General features: G+C 34.3%; 2 protein-coding genes across 2 annotated transcripts in view; one reads left to right on the top strand and one right to left on the bottom strand.

Annotated features, from left to right (window-relative positions):
* The window catches only part of LOC135215938 (intraflagellar transport protein 122 homolog), a 27,813-nt gene extending 15,354 nt beyond the window's left edge, over positions 1-12,459 (top strand). Inside the window, exons 2-4 of the mRNA XM_064250892.1 lie at positions 10,435-10,553; positions 11,023-11,176; positions 12,211-12,459. Coding sequence (XP_064106962.1) covers positions 10,435-10,553; positions 11,023-11,176; positions 12,211-12,459 — 522 coding nt within the window. The remainder of the gene's footprint in view (positions 1-10,434; positions 10,554-11,022; positions 11,177-12,210) is intronic.
* Positions 1-17,701, bottom strand: part of LOC135215640 (intraflagellar transport protein 122 homolog) — a gene marked incomplete in the record, with an annotated part of 235,267 nt that overhangs the window by 192,590 nt on the left and 24,976 nt on the right.

Raw genomic sequence — 17,701 nt, 5'->3', positions numbered from 1 at the left:
GGAAGCAGTTTGTGTTCACTGTCTTCTTCCTCTGGCCAACCTGGTGTGTCACATACAGGTTGGCACTTGGTCACTGAAAGATGAGCATGGCAAGATCAAGCAAAGTTTGCATAGGCAGAAGATAGATATGTTAGGTAAGGGTAAGTGCACTCACTTATTATCTGATAATGTATCCCCTAGGCCTTTCTGGAGGCCATGTATTCCTAGCAATCCCTATCTGGTTTCTTCCAGTAGTTATCCCTTGCAAGATGATTTGGTATTCTCTCGGAGGCATTCTCCTTTCGATAAGCATTTGCCCTGACATCAGACACTTGCATGACAGCAGGCACTTGCTGCGATTGGCTGTGTAAGTGCATTTGTTCTCCACATTCTCTTTTGTTTCTCAGGCGTTCTCATCAACTTTTGTTGCCTTGTAAGTTAGTGCTAGTTTCTCGCACAGATCAGAGAAGTAGGAGCTTCTATTGTTTGCTTCATTCTGTTTCATGGTTGCCATTGGTAATGTGTAAGGCACGAAAACCTCATTGTAGTCCCCATTCTCAATAGGCATCACGCTTCCGGTCTTGATCCCCTTGTTTTTCAATTCTGGCTACTCATGAGCATTCTAGGCATTTTCTTCAACTGTTTGGCAATGCTGATGCCTTAGGCTGCTTCCCAGTCATTGAAGCAGGATTTGAAGTATTTTCGAGCCTTTTTTAGGTGCTCTTGGTCGCCTTTGGAGCACTGAGGTTTAGTGTATTTGCCTGTTAGACAAGCAGATCCCTCTTCTTTGATTGTCACTGTCTCAGTAGCCGAGCAGGTTTTTTGATGAAGGCTCCTTTGGCAATTTTGGTTTTGCCTCCTGCTACCTCAGTGTCAGTGCGGGTGGGTGGTGAATGATTGCAGGAAGATTTTGTTTCCTGTACAGGTGATTCTTTGGTGCCAGGCACCATGCACAAAGTGGTGCCAACCATTCCTCTGGTATGGAACTGGCTTTTCTGCCAAATTTAAGTCCTTTTTCGAGGAATCGAAACTCCTTTCATCTCAGTGAGCAGGGTGTTCTGATGCTGCCACCTTTGCTTCCCCAGGATATCCCTTAATGAGCCTGAGGCTCACAAAATTGACTCCGATGCTGATAGAGAGCTGGTAGTATCATTAACTATTCAGAGACTTATTGATAGGGCAGATAGAGAGCTGGTAGTATCATTAACTATTCAGAAACTTATTGAAAGGGCAGCCTCCCCTTCTGTCTCCAAAACTGGCTAAGTTGTCACTGAACAGATTTGACACAATGGCTAAGTTGCTACATCAGAAAGTTTCCTGTAAAAGTTCTTACTCTTTTCTTCCCCTCTTTATGAGAAAGAGGAGAACAATGGCTTATGATACCAGGCAGTTGCTGGGTTAACTCTGTCTTCCATTAGAGACTCCAACAGGTAAGATTTATTAACTCCTTTGGAGTTAGATTTTTTTGCTCGCTTGGCTTCCACATTATGTAGGTAATGTCTTCATTAGAAATGGCCGTAGCAGCCTAAGATGAAATAGCAAGAGAGATCGATTCTGCTCTTTATCAAGAGAAACAATCCCTGGGAAATGATTTGGTGGATAATTTGTTCTGTTTAGATGGAGCAGTTTCAGACTATCTTGGAAATCCGTGCTTGCCTTTACTAATGCAATTGTCAGTTGTTCCTTTTTGGCTCCCTCTGTCTCTTTGACTCGGAAGGCTGATGTTGACTCTCATCACTCCTTATGTTTTTTACTGGAGCCTCAGCACTAGGTATGATAGTGGAAGAGGCTTAGAAAGTGGAAACCAGATCTTTGTGCATTGCTCTCAAACATTTATGCATATACAACCACAGCAGTAGCTGCTTCCACAGTCAATGCCAAATTGCAACGTTCCCCCCAGGCAAATGGGTAAGTCATTGGTGCCCACAAGCCAGCCCTTCTTGGTTTTCAGGGAGGACAATCAGTGTCCTAGAAAAATCCAGTTCCTGTTAAGAAATGATGCATCAAGTCCTCAGTCCCTTGTAGGAGGGATACAACATTCCCTTTCTTTCCCATCCCTCCTCTAGCCACTTTTCCTTTAGCCAGTAAGTCTTTAAACATTGACCTAATGTTATTCAACATGAAAACGAATGCTGCTGGTTGCTGCATCACTACTTTCAAATGCTGAACCTACAATATTAACACCTTTATAATCTATGTAAGCCTTTAAGTGAAATTTATGTATCAATAGATTCACAGTTTTGTCATCATCTGCAAAAGATCTGAACTTCTGTTTGATGTATGCATGAAAGTTTTCATCATGCTGGCCAAGGTAAGGACTGAAATCTTTAGGAAATAAAACTATTAACTGTTGGAAAAACTTGGGAAAATAATATAACCACACTCTCTCTCAGAACTCTGTAACCTTGAGGGGAACAGCTGTACAAGAGGTGAAAAAACTGTGAATTCTGAGGAATATTATAATTTTTTAAGTCATCGGCTGCAGCTGCCCACATACAAACTTAATTGCTGAGAAATATTTAAAATTTTCGTCAATTATGGCTGTCAGTAAAGAAATGACTAGCTACAAACAAGATTTCTACTACGTACTAGATTTTTCGAAATTTGCTCTACATCTGTGTTTCTAAGATTATTCAGTATCATTTCCCATTCATTTATATCACTGATGCAGCTTGCTAAACTTTTCCTCAAGCCTTGCCTTCTTGCATTCTGGTGATTCTCTTGCATTACATTGAGGTAGATGAAAGGTAAGATGGAAAATTAGGTATAAGCGATAGAACAGCATCATAACGGAGTTGGGGTTTTGAAAGTCATGCAGTAATCTTCTTTCCACTCTTTTCATCAAAGTGCAGAACCTCCCATACATCTCTGGGACAAAAATGTAACTTGCAAACACTGATTCATGCTGATTCATCTCAGTGACGAGGCTGTGGATGATCGCCCCACCTTGATGACGTAGGTCATCTTATTAAGTTCAGAGGCCAGGCCTCTATAGGTGGCCGTGGTTCTACAATCATCTGTTCTGGTACCAAAAGCCTTGGGAGGATGGAGACTGGTACTGGATGTCTCCAAATTGAACCATTGCATTTGCCTGACTCTGTTCACTGGAGTCTGCCAGTTCAGTTTTAGCAGCAATTCAGCAAGTAGATTGGATGTTATCAGTGGACATGATGTATGCATACTTCTATGTATCAATTCATCCAAATTCAAGGAAATATCTAATGTTTGTTTTTCAGGGCAATGTGTACTGGTTTCAGGTGATGTGTTTTGGTTCTGAGCTCAGCTTCTCTTGGTCTGAGCTCAGCTTCTCAAGTTTTTACGAGTCCTATCGTAGTTGTGAAAGTGAGCTTTCCTGTTAGACATTTGGATGCTTTTCTACTTAGATGGTTTGCTCGTCCAGTTTAGAGGGGAGCTGAGGGCAAAAGATAATCTTTTAAGATTGACAAATATGTTGGGAATAGTATTGGTAAATGTGCAAAAATTCAATTTAATACCAACTCAGAACCTTTTTTACTGTGTTTAATCTTATGCTTTTGGATACCTAGAATTTCTGCCTTCACAATTTTCCAGCCAAAGAAAGGTTGTCCCTGCTAGGTTAAAATGGCATCCACAAGCACTTACAACAACTTTCATGTTTGTGAGTCACACACCACTGTCTTGGGTTTAATTAGTACCCCATTTTGGAAAATCAAGAAAACAAATTGAAATTGAAGATATTTTATTCCGAAAAAATACAAAGGAAACTTCAACCTTTCTTCTTTTTTATTTGGTAATTTACAGGCAGTTCCTGGTTATTGGGGGTATTCTGTTCTGATGGGCTTGATGATGAGTGAAAATCACATTAACCCTTTAACGCCGATTGGACGTATTAAACGTCGACATAAATTTGTCTTGTCGGGTGCCGATTGGACGTATGGTACGTCGATAAAAAAAGTTTTTTTAAAAATTCGCAGAAAAATACTTATAAGCCTACCAGGCGAAAACTTTTGAATCATGCGCCTTGGGGGATGCTGGGTGCTCATGGATCAGGGCGTTTGTTTTGTTACAATCGTTACGCAGGCGTGCAAGCGCTTATTTCTTTCTTATCGCACTAAAAAGTATCAGTGACAAATCTCAGAAATTATTTCGTCACTTTGGCATAATTTTTGCACCATTTTAAATTAGCTGTTACATGGGAGGTTTTTATATATGAAAATGTGTGCAATTTCATGTAGAATACAACAAAAAATACTCATGATTGTAGCTTTTATCAGGTTTTGGAATATTTTTCATAAAATATAATGATAAGTGCCAAAATTTCAATCTTCGGTCAACTTTGACTTTACTGAAATGGTTGAAAAATCGCAATTGTAAGCTAAAACTCTTATATTCTAGTAATATTCAATCATTACCTCATTTTGGAACAATTGGAAGTCTCTAGCACAATATTTTGATTTATGGTAAATTTATGAAAAAAAACTTTTTCCTTACGTCCGCACGGTAACTCTGGAAAAAAATCATAAATTTTTCGTTTGGGCGATTTGTCGTAATGTTTTGACCATTTTAAATTTAGCCATTGCATGAAGTTTCATATATGGAAATGCGCGCAATTTCATGTAAAATACAACAAAAAACAACACATGGTTGTAGCTTTTACCAGTTTTTGAAATATTTTCATATAAATAACGATAAGTGCCAAAATTCAACTTTTCGGTCAACTTTGACCTCTACCCAAATGGTCTAAAATGCAATTGTATGCTAAAACTCTTATATTCTAGTAATATTCAATCATTTACCTTAATTTTGCAACAAATTGGAAGTCTCTAGCACAATATTTCAATTAATGGTGAATTTATGAAAAAAAAAAAAATTTTTCCTTACATCCGCTCGGTAACTCTTCCAGAAAAAATAATAAATTTTTAAGTCCGATTGTCGTAATGTTTGCAACATTTTAAATAAAGGCCATTACATAAAGTCTTTAGTTTTATATGGAAATGTGCACAATTTCAGTGAATACAAAAAAAAAAATAATTGGAAGATTGCAGTTTTTTCTCATTTTCGAAATATATGCATATAAACACGAAATAAATAGAAAAAAAAAACCACGTCGGTCAACTTTTGATTCTACCGAAATGGTTGAAAAAACAAAACAATTGTAAGCTAAAACTCTTACAGTCTAGTAATATTCAGTCAGTTATCTTTATTTTGAAACAAATTTGAAGTCTCTAGAAAACAATATTTAGATTTTTATGGTGAATTTTTTAAAAATCTTTCCTTCCCTCCCGCGCGCGGTTCTCCTCCCGCAATCTCTGAAATGTGTAACGTCGCATTCTCGTAATATTTGCTCCATTTCATATAGGTGTTTCATAGAGTTTTATATATGAAATAAAATGTGGCAATCATGTAGAATACAAAAAAAAATAATTAAAGGTTGTAGCTTTTCTCATTTTCAAAATATTTGCATATAAAAAATATATAAAAAAATTTGACATTTGGTCAACTTTAACTAGTCCGAAATGGTCGAAAACTGCAATTGTAAGCTAAAAATCTTACAGTATAGTAATATATAATCATTAATCTTCATTTTGAAATAAATTGGAAGTCTAGAACAATATTTAGATTTATGGTGAATTTTTGAAAAAAACATTTTTTTACGTCCGCGCATTACGAATTCATGCATCATTTTGTGATTTTCTCTGTGTTGCTTTGATATTTTACAATGTGTTATATACAAAAATGATTGGAATTTAGAGTACAATACAACGAAAAAAATTAACTCGTTAGCTTTAACCGTTTTGCTCAACAGCGCGATTTGAATACATATATATGAAATTTCGTTTTTTGCGCTATCATATATCGCATTATTTATATATATAATGATATTTTTGTTCATTTCTGATTGGTTGCATACTAAAACTCAGGCAATACAAAAAGGAGCCAAAAATGAACTCTTAATCTTGGAAAACTAAGCGCTCTGTGGATTTTTAAAAAAAAATTTTTATTTTTTTTCCGCTTCGGCGCTCCACTCCGAGACCCCTCTTGCCAATACGGAGACGATTTTTTTATTATACCCCTTCGGAGTTAATGGTTAAACCAACACTCAGCGATTATCGTGCTTTATGGTGTTAGGTAACTGGAAATGGTGCATAATGGTGCCAAAAATCGCTAATTTATGGTGTTAGCCAAACGCCATAAAACTGGATTGCCATTAACTGAGTCTGCCGATGACCGGGGACTGCCTTAAACAATTTTGAACAGTTAGAAGATAACAAGCTTTTGGGGCAACTTACGAAAATGTTAAAAAAAACTGAAATATATAATATCCTACATAAAAAAAAAAATGATTGATGATGAAGATGAACATTGGTATCCAGCTTTGCTGATAAAGATACAATCTTATATTTTGCCTGTTAAAACAAACTGCTTTAATTTATTTATCTTTTTTATTTACGTGGTAAATTTCTCTCGGCACCTCATCTTTAGCGCACATGAGCATGCTGAAACAGATGAAGGCCTGCCATCCACTACAGACCATTCATAAACCTGAAGCTGGGGAACACCAGCCCTTCTTGGGTCATGGCTTTTTATAAGGGAGAAAAAAAGCAAAAAAAAAAAAAAGAAACTTTTGTGGTAAAATATAGTACTCCATGAAAGTGTAGAAAGGCTAGAGAAGCTGGTTTTGGGTATCAGGCTGGGGGAATGAGGCTAGTTCAATTCTTTCTCAAGAGCATACTGGAACCCCAGGAGTTTCAGCAAATTGCGGAAAGTCAAGTCCCGAAGTTAGAGGTTGCTTGTAACTATGTCTTACTGAATAGATAAGTGCAATATTTTTGTTTGCTTGATAATCCAAGGTTATAGTCCAGTAGTACTCTGCTTGTATAATGCTCCGTCCTCTTAATCTCTTTTTTAATCAATTTGTGTATTTTAATGATATCTACCACAAAAGTTCACCTGATTCCATTAAATTTCAAATATAGAAATTAGCAACTTTTACATTGGTTTGTTTTGAAAGAATATATTTAATAAGCTCATAGTGATTTTTTTCATTAAAAACGCTTTACTATTTTTACAAGAAGAACCTAACCCCCAACCCTGGTTCAGACTTCACAGTGAGAGTAATCCAGTTTGCTGTGCCAACCTGATGGAACCAGAATTACTTAGAAGTATATTTTTATGAATTTCACTGTCTGATTTTCTTTAACACTTTTCAGAACAAATGCCAATAGTGTAGCATGGAATACCAGCTGTGAAGACATGTTATGTTTCTCAGAAATAATACCTTAAATATTAAAGCATCAAATTTTCCAACTCATCACAAAAAACTGCAGGTATGCTCAACTTAGTTTTATTTGTTCTTAAGGAGGGTTTCAGATATGCCTACAAAAAAATGTGATTTTATTATATTCAACTTGCTTGTAGGATTGTTTTTTATTTTGTGTTTTTTAGCAATACAGTATGTCCAAATAATCCAAAGAAATCTTAATTTTGTATTCCAGTTATATTATTACAACATGACAGTATGTACTATTATTACATACTATTCAGATGAGATCTGTTCGTATGGAACAAGCGTACATGGGCCATTGACTTGAAATTGAGCTTCCAAATAATATGGTGTTCATTTGAAGAAGTAACAGAAGGTAATAGGAAATACAGAAAGAAGAGATCATTTATGAGGAAAGAAAAAATAACTTGACGAATAAATAAATAAATAGATCAAAATGTATGTAACTTATAAAATACAAGGGGGAATTGCTTAGGGTATTAATGCATTGTATCTGCACTTGAATTTTAGAGGTTCCCATTGCATAACATCCTCAGGGAATGTTCCAATGTCCAATGGTATGAGGAAATAAAGGCCTCTGGAACTGAGGAGTTCGACAGTGGGGCATATTTACTGCATACTAGTGCTACTGTTTAGCAATTCTGGCTGACTTTGGCAGGTAAAGAGGATCAGGGATCAATTGTGAATGTGAAAGATCTGTTAAAATATAGTTTAAGAAAAGCTGACTAGCAAGAAACCATCCTTTGATGGTTCAAGTCATAACTGCTAATACGTATTAGGAAACAGTCCACCACGAACCACTCTGTCTAATAAAGGTAAATCTCTTGCAGAGGCAGAAGTCCACACTTGAGAACAGTAGTATTCTAGTAAAGGAGTGGCAATTGACCTAAAACAGTTTGCATTGATTTTATTATTATAAATATATATGAGGCCTTACCTGCTATACCTAATTTATGTGCAGCATTTGCTGACACATCATTAGAAGTTTCTCAAAAAGTATAGTTAAAGCTTCAGACAGAGTCCCATCCACCTGAGGGGGAGGATGGTTTGGAAAATCAGTATGAGATTTCCTAATTAGTTTTTTTAGTTTTACTGGATTTCAGCCTCGTACCCCACTGGCTACACCATTAACTAATCTGCTCCATGTCATGATTAAGATTAAAGGCAGCTTGATCTCTCATAAGTGGAGACTTTACTACACCTACAAGTATTGCATCATTTCCATACCAAACAAACTTGTTTTCCAGGCCAATAGCCATATCACTTGTATACACTAAAAATAACAGTGGACCAAGAACACTACCATGTGGAACTCCAGACACAATAGGTTTTGTTTTATCACTAAAGATCCCATCAACAGCAACTTACCGGCTGGCTACCTGTAAGGTAGTCTTGAAAGTAATCCTAAAATATATCCACTCCCCTCAAAGATTCTGGTTTACTAAATCGAAAGCAGCTATAATAGCTGGACAGAATTGCAGGATACACAGAACTCAAGAGCATACTGGCCATGTTGATCTTTGGAATTTGAATTAAGCCTCACAATGTGCTTTTCTTTGAAGTTTCCAAATGACAAATGAAACTTTAGAATCCTGAGACGAGCTATTCTAATTCTCTACAAGAGACAGTCATATGAAGTGTTAATATTTGGATTGTAGTAAATATCAAATACATAAACATTGCAGAACTTACTGAAAATCTTAAACCGAAGAACTTCATTGCAACTGCACTCCAAGTTTTTCTGATGATGAATAAATTGTCCAGATCTAATGTATACAGTCATACCTTGCACACATGGGATGTTACGACAATAGATAGTCAGGGCCATCAAACCCTGGGATTAAAGATTTAACCTTTGACCTGTTACTACTAACAAGTGTCTCAGATAAAAACATCAAATTGTAGTTATGGGCACAACTCTGGAGTGAGAAAATTTGTCCTTAAGACTCAAATAATTTAGTAAAGTACTCTTCAGTTTTTCTTTAATGGTAATAATTATGCCCATACAATAGACTGGCATTCTGTTATGTAAATGCATGCCATAGTGCCAGAAAAGCCAAAACGTCTTAAGTGCTCAGTTCATGATCTTCAAAATTAGCTAGTCCCCATTCCTTATTACAGTAGTAGAGCACTGCATAAGCTTTGCTGCTTTTGTTGAAGTAGTATAGTAGGCTTTATTTTTACTTTTTCAATATATCTTATTCATTTAATTAAATTTTGAATTGTTATTACAATTACTTCTTCACAGTAGTATTTTCTTTATACGTTGTCATCAGATAGTCTAGACATGCACACTTGGGAAATGTGCAAATTTAGTACATGTACACTAGTAGGTTTTGCCTACTTCTATGGGGTTCTACAGGCTCCCCTTATGCCTTCAACTTTCAGTCTGATTTAGTTTCTTCTCTTATGCTTTATTGGCCAATTTACAATACAGTTTCCTTACCCAAGTCAAGATGAATCCCTTATTGGGAGGAGATGTGTATGTAAGTAAACTACAAAATTTATCATCTAAGGTCATGTAATATATGTGCAACTAATACTATTTAAATATTTATTTTTTAATTGAAAAAGTTATAGCCCCAAAAAGTATTCTTTGCTTAATTTTTTTAACTTAATCTGTTATATTTAGTAAACCAAAAGTTTAATCGAATTTCATTTACTCATCTTTGAGAAAGAGTTTTGATTCATTAAGATGCAAGGTCTGAAAAAATACTCAGGTAAAAGCATTTTTAAAGGTTTTTTTGTGTTTTAACTAACAAAATAGGCAGTTCTAAGAGTTTTTAGAGGGGTTTTAAGTATTTGTGGATTTTTGATATTCATGGGGGGCCGGGTGGGTTGTACTACCCATCCTCCGCGAATATGGGGTGTCCACTGTACTATATCTAACTTTTATATATTTTGTCTTCTGATATTTGTTTCTTTAGAAATTGTTTGGTGATTTAGATAAAATCTGTATGTTTTTTCTTGATTACACACTTGTAAAATAAGTATTTTGATACCATTCATTGTTTTCTCCTTTGGTTGGTAAAACAAGTTATATTCTTTAATTAAACTGTTTCGTGATTTTGTTAAAATCTGCATGATTTTTCTTGATTACACACTTGTAAAATAAGTATATTGATGCAATTCATAGTTTTCTCTTTTTCTTGGTAAACCTAGTTATATTCTATAACTTTTATTTGTTTCAGGGATTTGTTGTAGGGTTCAGTGGCAGCAAAATATTCTGTCTACATATCTATAGCATGTCAACTATTGAAGTTCCTCAGTCTGCTCCCATGTACCAGTACTTGGATAAGAAATTGTACAAGTATGTCTTCTAAGAACAACTTTTGGTTTTCTTGATGGGATTAATCAGAATTGTTATTTTTACTACAATAGAAGTACAGTTATTTTTTTTCTACAGGTTCAGACCTGTTCTAATAGCAGGGTCACCTACCCTCTCACTTCTTAACATATTTTGCGAGTCAACTAAAGTTATCAGTAAATATGCTTGCCATCATTAATGATATTTTGATCAAAGTTTTTGACTAAAGTTTTTATTATTCTAGACCTACAGGGCTAAAATAATACAGCCAGCATACTTATACTTCATTCATAAAATGTTTTTGTTGGCCACCTTTAAGTGATTTATATCTAAATTTCAATGTCATCACTTTATCAATTGTTTTCTTATGAAAATTTGACATTTAAAAGTTTCAATCCCACAGCTCTGGTACTTCCTGCAACAGCTCAAAATAGTGTTATAAAGACTAATTCATACCAATTGACTTTCACAGAGAGGCGTATGAAATTGCTTGCTTAGGGGTAACTGATGGTGACTGGGAAACTCTAGCTAAGACTGCTTTAGAAGGCCTTCAGTATGACATTGCAAAGAAAGCCTTCACACGCATCAAAGCTCTGAAATATTTAGAGCTGATTAACTCTATTGAGGTACGTAATTGCTTTTATCATGACTTTTCTTGCATGAGCTCTTACCAAACTGTGTTTTAATGATTTCATGCTGACAGAAACCAATTTAATTAGCAGATTGAAATATTACAATAGAATTATATGCATGTGCATATTGTGTTTTAACCCTTACTGGACAGGTAAATATATTGACATGCAGCTCCTCAGGCTGGGTAAACTTTGTCGTCGTCCATTTTACAAAAAAAACACATCAATGGAAAGAGGAAGATATGCATATGGTGAAAGAAAAAATTATTAAAAATTTTCCCTACCTTCCATGAGAAGTTGAAAATAACTATTTAAAACCCCTTGCGAGGCCTCTTTTACAAGGCAATTGTAAAATTTACCAACTTATAAATGTTTTTTCTAATAACTGATTTTAGTTTATATTGTAAAATTATAATTACAGCTCACACAACATCAAAACAGATAAGAAATAAAATCTCTAACAAATTTTTAGCATATCTATTGCAAAATATGTAAATTTACCGAAAAAAAAGCTTCAGTAACTTTCTTTTATTTCTACATGTTTTTTTTCTAATATTTCTTGCTCTTTTCTTTTCTTTTAAAAAATTACATTTACAACCAACATACTATCATAAAAGACAAGAACAAAAACCAACAGCACCCACTTTGTATATTTACGAGCAAATTTACAAAAAGAAGTCATAAGAGAGAGACACTACGTTCCCCCTTGATGTCAGAAGCAGAGCTGAAGTCCTGAGATGCCCAGATTGGTGATTTAGCCAGTGTAAAAGTTTTCATTAGTGAATTTATGCATTATAAAAGTATTGGTACCTCCTTCCCGCCCAATTCTTTCCAAATCGATGGCCTGTAATATCGTTTATGTACATGATTGATCCGTCCACCACCCAAAACCTGTTATTACTACTCCCAAGGATCAGTCTGTACATTAAGGGTTTAATTCTGTCTTAATTGCACTTTTCATTGTGTATTGTATTTATATTGCCAAATTTTAACATGAAAGATAAGTACTTTGATTTGGTATTTTGCAGGAACGACGGCATAAAGGAGAAGTTGATAACACTATATTTTTGGGTGATATTCTTGCATATGATGGCAAGTTCTCAGAGTCGGCTAAACTGTATCGTAAGAGTGGTAATGATCAACTGGCGATGAATATGTATACTGATCTCAGGATGTTTGATTTGGCTCAGGTGAGTTATTTTTCTTTTATTTTAAATACAAGTAGAAGGAAATTTAAAGGGCAGAGTCATCGTGGACATTCCAGAATTATATTTTGAAATACTTGTAACTGACTAATTTTCTCTCTTTCGTATTTATATTTTAATTACGTATGTTATTTTTATTAGTTACTGTTATAGTATCACAACTTACTTTTATAATATTACACTGTAATATGTTATTATGTAGTGTTTTGTTATAGTACTATACCATAGTGTCATAAAATATGCAAATGGATATCTAAGTGCTTATTCAAAGCTGAATTATGTAGCTTTTATTGTTGATTCATTTCAGTGTGATACCTCTCAAAGTATGGAGTCAAGTAACTCCATTTTTGTTATTCAGTGTGAAAATATGTACTATTACAAACTTTGAATGCTTGCTTTTTGTGAAAAATTTCTGAAAAAACCACAAAAAAAAGGAATTAAAACCAGGCTGAGCATTCTTTAGAAACTGAGAAATATCTCCCATAAAAGTTTCTGACCACCAATTTTTTTTTTTACAAATTTGACTATCCAGTGGTCTTCCATTCAGAAGTTTTATCACATTTTCTTTGTTTCCTCAACACCTCTGGTGCTTGACAGAAATGCTTCCTCCTCTGTCATTTCCTGATTCATAGTCATCTCTAGTAAAATCTGAAGTTAAGAAATTATCCAGTGTAAGTTTGTTTATAACTATGGTAAAATAAATATCACCACATTCACTACTGTTACTGTCAGAAACTATCTGACAGTTCAGGTCTATTACTATCATTGTCATTTCTGAATAAAAGCTTCTGTACTACTTCAGCATTGAGTGAGACCTCATCCCTTTATGGTATTTTGAAGGTTACTGAAGGTCTGTCTAGGCCTTGTTCTGAGATTGTTCTGTAAGTTGGAAATCAGTGTTCCTGTATATCACTAGAATATAGACAAAAGCTCCTTAAAATGATGGTGGAAATGCATTGCAGTAGAATCCTGGACCTCGACACTAATCTGCTCCAGAAGAAGCATCGAGATGTGGTTCAGTTGAGATCTGAATAAATTTTTTCTGTAAGAAGTGACTGAAAATGGATTAATCTATTCTAGACCATCTGTTAATTACCCTAACCTTGCCTTTTTATACAAAACATTACATTTGAATTACAAATTATTAACCCTCTTACGCCGACTGGACGTATTTTACGTCAACATTTTTTGTCTCCGGTGTGCCGACTGGACGTATTTTACATCGACTTACAAAAGTTTTTTTTAAAATTCGCGGAAAAATACTTATAGGCCTACCAGCCTAAAAACTTTTGAATCACACGCTTGGGGGATGCTGGGAGTTCACGGATCAAGGTATTGTTTTGTTTACAATCGTTACGCAGGCGCGCAAAGCGCGAATTTCTTTCTTGCCGCACTAAAAAGTATCTGTGACACATCTCTGAAATTATTTCGTCACTTTGACATAATTTTTGTACCATTGTAAATTAGCCGTTACATGAAGTATTATATATGAAAATGTGCGCATTTTTATGTAGAATGCAACAATAAAATACTCATGATTGTAGCTTTTATCAGTTTTGAGATACGTATTTTCATATAAATAACAATAATTGCCAAAATTTCAACCTTCGGTCAAATTTGACTCTACCGAAATAGTCGAAAAACGCAATTATAAGCTAAAACTCTTATATTTTCAATCATTTACCTTAATTTTGCAACTAATTGGAAGTCTCTAGCACAATATTTGGATTTATGGTGAATTTATGAAAAAAACTTTTTCCTTACGTCGCGCGGGTAACTCTTCCGAAAAAAATCATACATGTGATTGTGGTAATGTTTGCACCATTTTCAAATTAGCCGTTATATAAAGTTTTATATTTGGAAATGTGCGCAATTTCATGCAAAATACAACTAAAAACAACCCATGGCTGTAGCTTTTATCAGTTTTGAGATATTTCCATATAAATAACGATAATTGCCAAAATTTCAACCTTCGGTCAACTTTGACTCTACCGAAATGGTCGAAAAACGCAATTGTAAGCTAAAACGCTTATATTCTAGTAATATTCAAGCGTTTACTTTAATTTTGCAACAAATTGGAAGTCTCTAGCACAATATTTCGATTTATGGTGAATTTATGAAAAAAATAACATTTTCTTTACGTCCGCGCGATAACTCTTCCGAAAAAATCATACATGCGATTGTGGTAATGTTTGCATCATTTTAAATTAGTCGTTACATAAAGTTATATATAAAAATGTGCGCAATTTCATGTAGAATACAACAAAAAATAATTGAAGGTTGTAGCTTTTCTCAATTTAGAAATATTTGCATATAAATCACGATAAATAGAAAAAAAACCACGTTCGGTCAACTTTGACTCTACCGAAATGGTCGAAAAACGCAATTGTAAGCTAAAACTCTTACAGTCTAGTAATATTCAGTCATTTTGTCTTCATCTTGAAACAAATTCGAAGTCTCTAGCAAAATATTTAGATTTATGGTGAATTTAAAAAAAAATCTTTCCTTCCCTCCACGCGCGGATTCTCCGCCACATATCTCCGAAATGCGTACGTCCCTTTCTCGGAATATTTGCTCCGTTTCATATTAGGCATTTCATAATAGAGTTTTATATATGAAAATGTGCACAATTTCATGTAGAATAAAACAAAAAATATTTGAAGGTTGTAGCTTTTCTTATTTCCGAAATAATTGCATGTAAATAATATATATATCACATTCGGTCAACTTTAACTCGTCAGATATGGTCAAAAACTGCAATTGTAAGCTAATACTCTTACAGTATAGTAATATTCAATCATTTGTCTTCATTTTGAAAGAAATTGGAAGTCTCTAGGACATTATTTAGATTTATGGTGAATATTTGAAAAAAACATTATTTTACATCTGAGCGTTACGAATTCATGCATTATTTTGTGATAATATTTTCTCTGTGTTGCTTTTATTCGTTTTACAATGTGTTATATACCAAAATGATCGCAATTTAGTGTACATTACAAAAGAAAAGTAACTTGTTACCTTTAACCGTTTTGCGCACAGCGCGATTTGAATACAATTATATATGAAATTTTGTTTTTGCGCTATCATATATCGCATTATTTATATATGATAATGATAATTTTTTCCATTTTGATGGTTGCATACTAAACTTCAGGCAATGACAAAAAAAGGAGCCAAAAATGAACTCTTAATCTTGAAAACTAAGCGCGCTGTGATTTTTTGAAAAAAATATTTTTTCCGCTTCCGCGCTCACTCCGAAACCCCTCCGGCACACGGGAGACAATTTTTTATTTACCGCTCTGGCATAAGAGGGTTAAGTTCAGAGTTAAATAACATATTGTACTAGAAGTCCTTTTTTATTTTTAAATGTATGTTATATAAAAAATTGGCCTACGTCCATAGAGTGTCAGTCACTGAAGTGGCAATCTCCCTGCTTAGAGTGTGACTTTGGGCAGCCATATTGAAAGGTCTCAGTCCAGTTCTTAGTACTATACTTTATTATTATTATTATTATTATTATTATTATTATTGTTTTTACTATTACTATTTTTTAAAATATTTTTTTTACTATTATAATTGTTATTATTGCTGGTATAGTTATTATTATTATTGGACCTAATTTCACAGAGAAAAATTACCTTACGCAAACAGGTTGGCCTAAGCCATTGTGGTCAAGGCCTAAGCATCTGCTCTTGGATCTAAGCAGTATCAAACATGGAAATGTTCCTGTAAATTACAGGACTTTCTTTGCGTACAGTCACTAAGCACTAATTAAACAGTAATGTACATCACTTAACACTAACATTCGCAATGCACTTACACTCACTAAACACTCATTCACAATGCACTTACATGCACTAAACACTCATCTTACATACACTCACTAAACACACATACTTAACATACACTCACACTCAATAACACTAAACACTCACTGAATACCCAACACTCACTAGGCACTCACTATACACTAAATGCTCTTAAAACACTAAACTCACTAAGTGCACTTTTTATACCCTTTACTCAGTAAACATTCACTAAATACTCACTTAACCCTAAACAATAATTAAACACTTAAACAATCATTAAGCATTCAGAAAGCACTCACATACATTAATGTTCACTAAGTACTCACTATACACTAAACACTCACTTAACATTCACTAAGCACTCACTATACACTTAACACTCACTAAACCCTAAGCACTCATTAAGTATTAAATACTCACTCAACCCTAAGCACTCATTAAGTATTAAATACTCACTCAACCCTAAATGTTCATTAAACCTCTAAACACTCATTAAACACTAAACAGTGAATGGACATCCACTCATTAAACAATAAGCACTTATGCACTAAACATTCACTTAACACTAACATTCACAAGACATCAACTAAACACTCACTGAATACTTACCAAACATTCAGTATGCACAAACATTTACAAAACTTTAACTGAACCTAAACATTTACTGAATACTTACATATTAAACCTTCACTAAATCCTAAACACTCACTAAACATATATTGAATGCTTATGCACTAAACATTTGCTAAATACTAAGATTCACTAAAAATTCACTAAACCCCAAAATGCTCGCTAAACATTCACTTAATACTTATACACTAAACATTCACTAAACACTAAATGCACTAAACCTTCACTAAACCTTAAACACTCATTAAACACTTAAACACTAATCATTCACTAAACCCTAAGTACTCACTGAATACTTACACTAAAAATTCACTAAACACTAACATTTCACGAAGAAAGATGACAGTTGGAGACTTATAATAGACTATAGAAAGTTAAACTCTAACACAGTTCCAGACAGAATGCCGATGCCGGTAATTTAAGATATGTTAGCTCAATTAAGAGGGGCCAAAATATTTTTATCCTCAGTGGATATTGGCAAGTACTTTAGATGAAGTTTCCAAACAATTCACAACCTTCAGCATACATAAAGAACATTTACAGTTGAAATTCAATACATGGTTTGATTAGAGTATTAGAGTTTGCTTTGGAATTCAGATATACGTATTCAAGGGAAATTTAACACTGGCAGATGCATTATCCAGATCTCAAGAAGAACAGGAAAATGCATTAGGGTACTACTGCTTAGGAGACTATTCAGTGTTTACAACATTCTTTTCATGGTTTGGCCTCCCTATTTCGATTGTCTCTGATAATGGTCCATGTTTAATCTCTCAAGAGTTTAAGGATTTTTGTAAGAATGGTGGTATTAGACACACAACCACTGCAGTATACAAACCCTCTGCTAATGGGTTAGCAGAGAAAATTATGTAAAC

This window comes from Macrobrachium nipponense, chromosome 5, assembly GCF_015104395.2.
Source record: "Macrobrachium nipponense isolate FS-2020 chromosome 5, ASM1510439v2, whole genome shotgun sequence".
Taxonomy (NCBI): Eukaryota; Metazoa; Arthropoda; class Malacostraca; order Decapoda; family Palaemonidae; genus Macrobrachium; species Macrobrachium nipponense.
The sequence above is the reverse complement of the archived record's forward strand: the minus strand, read 5'-3'. Positions and strand labels throughout refer to the sequence as shown.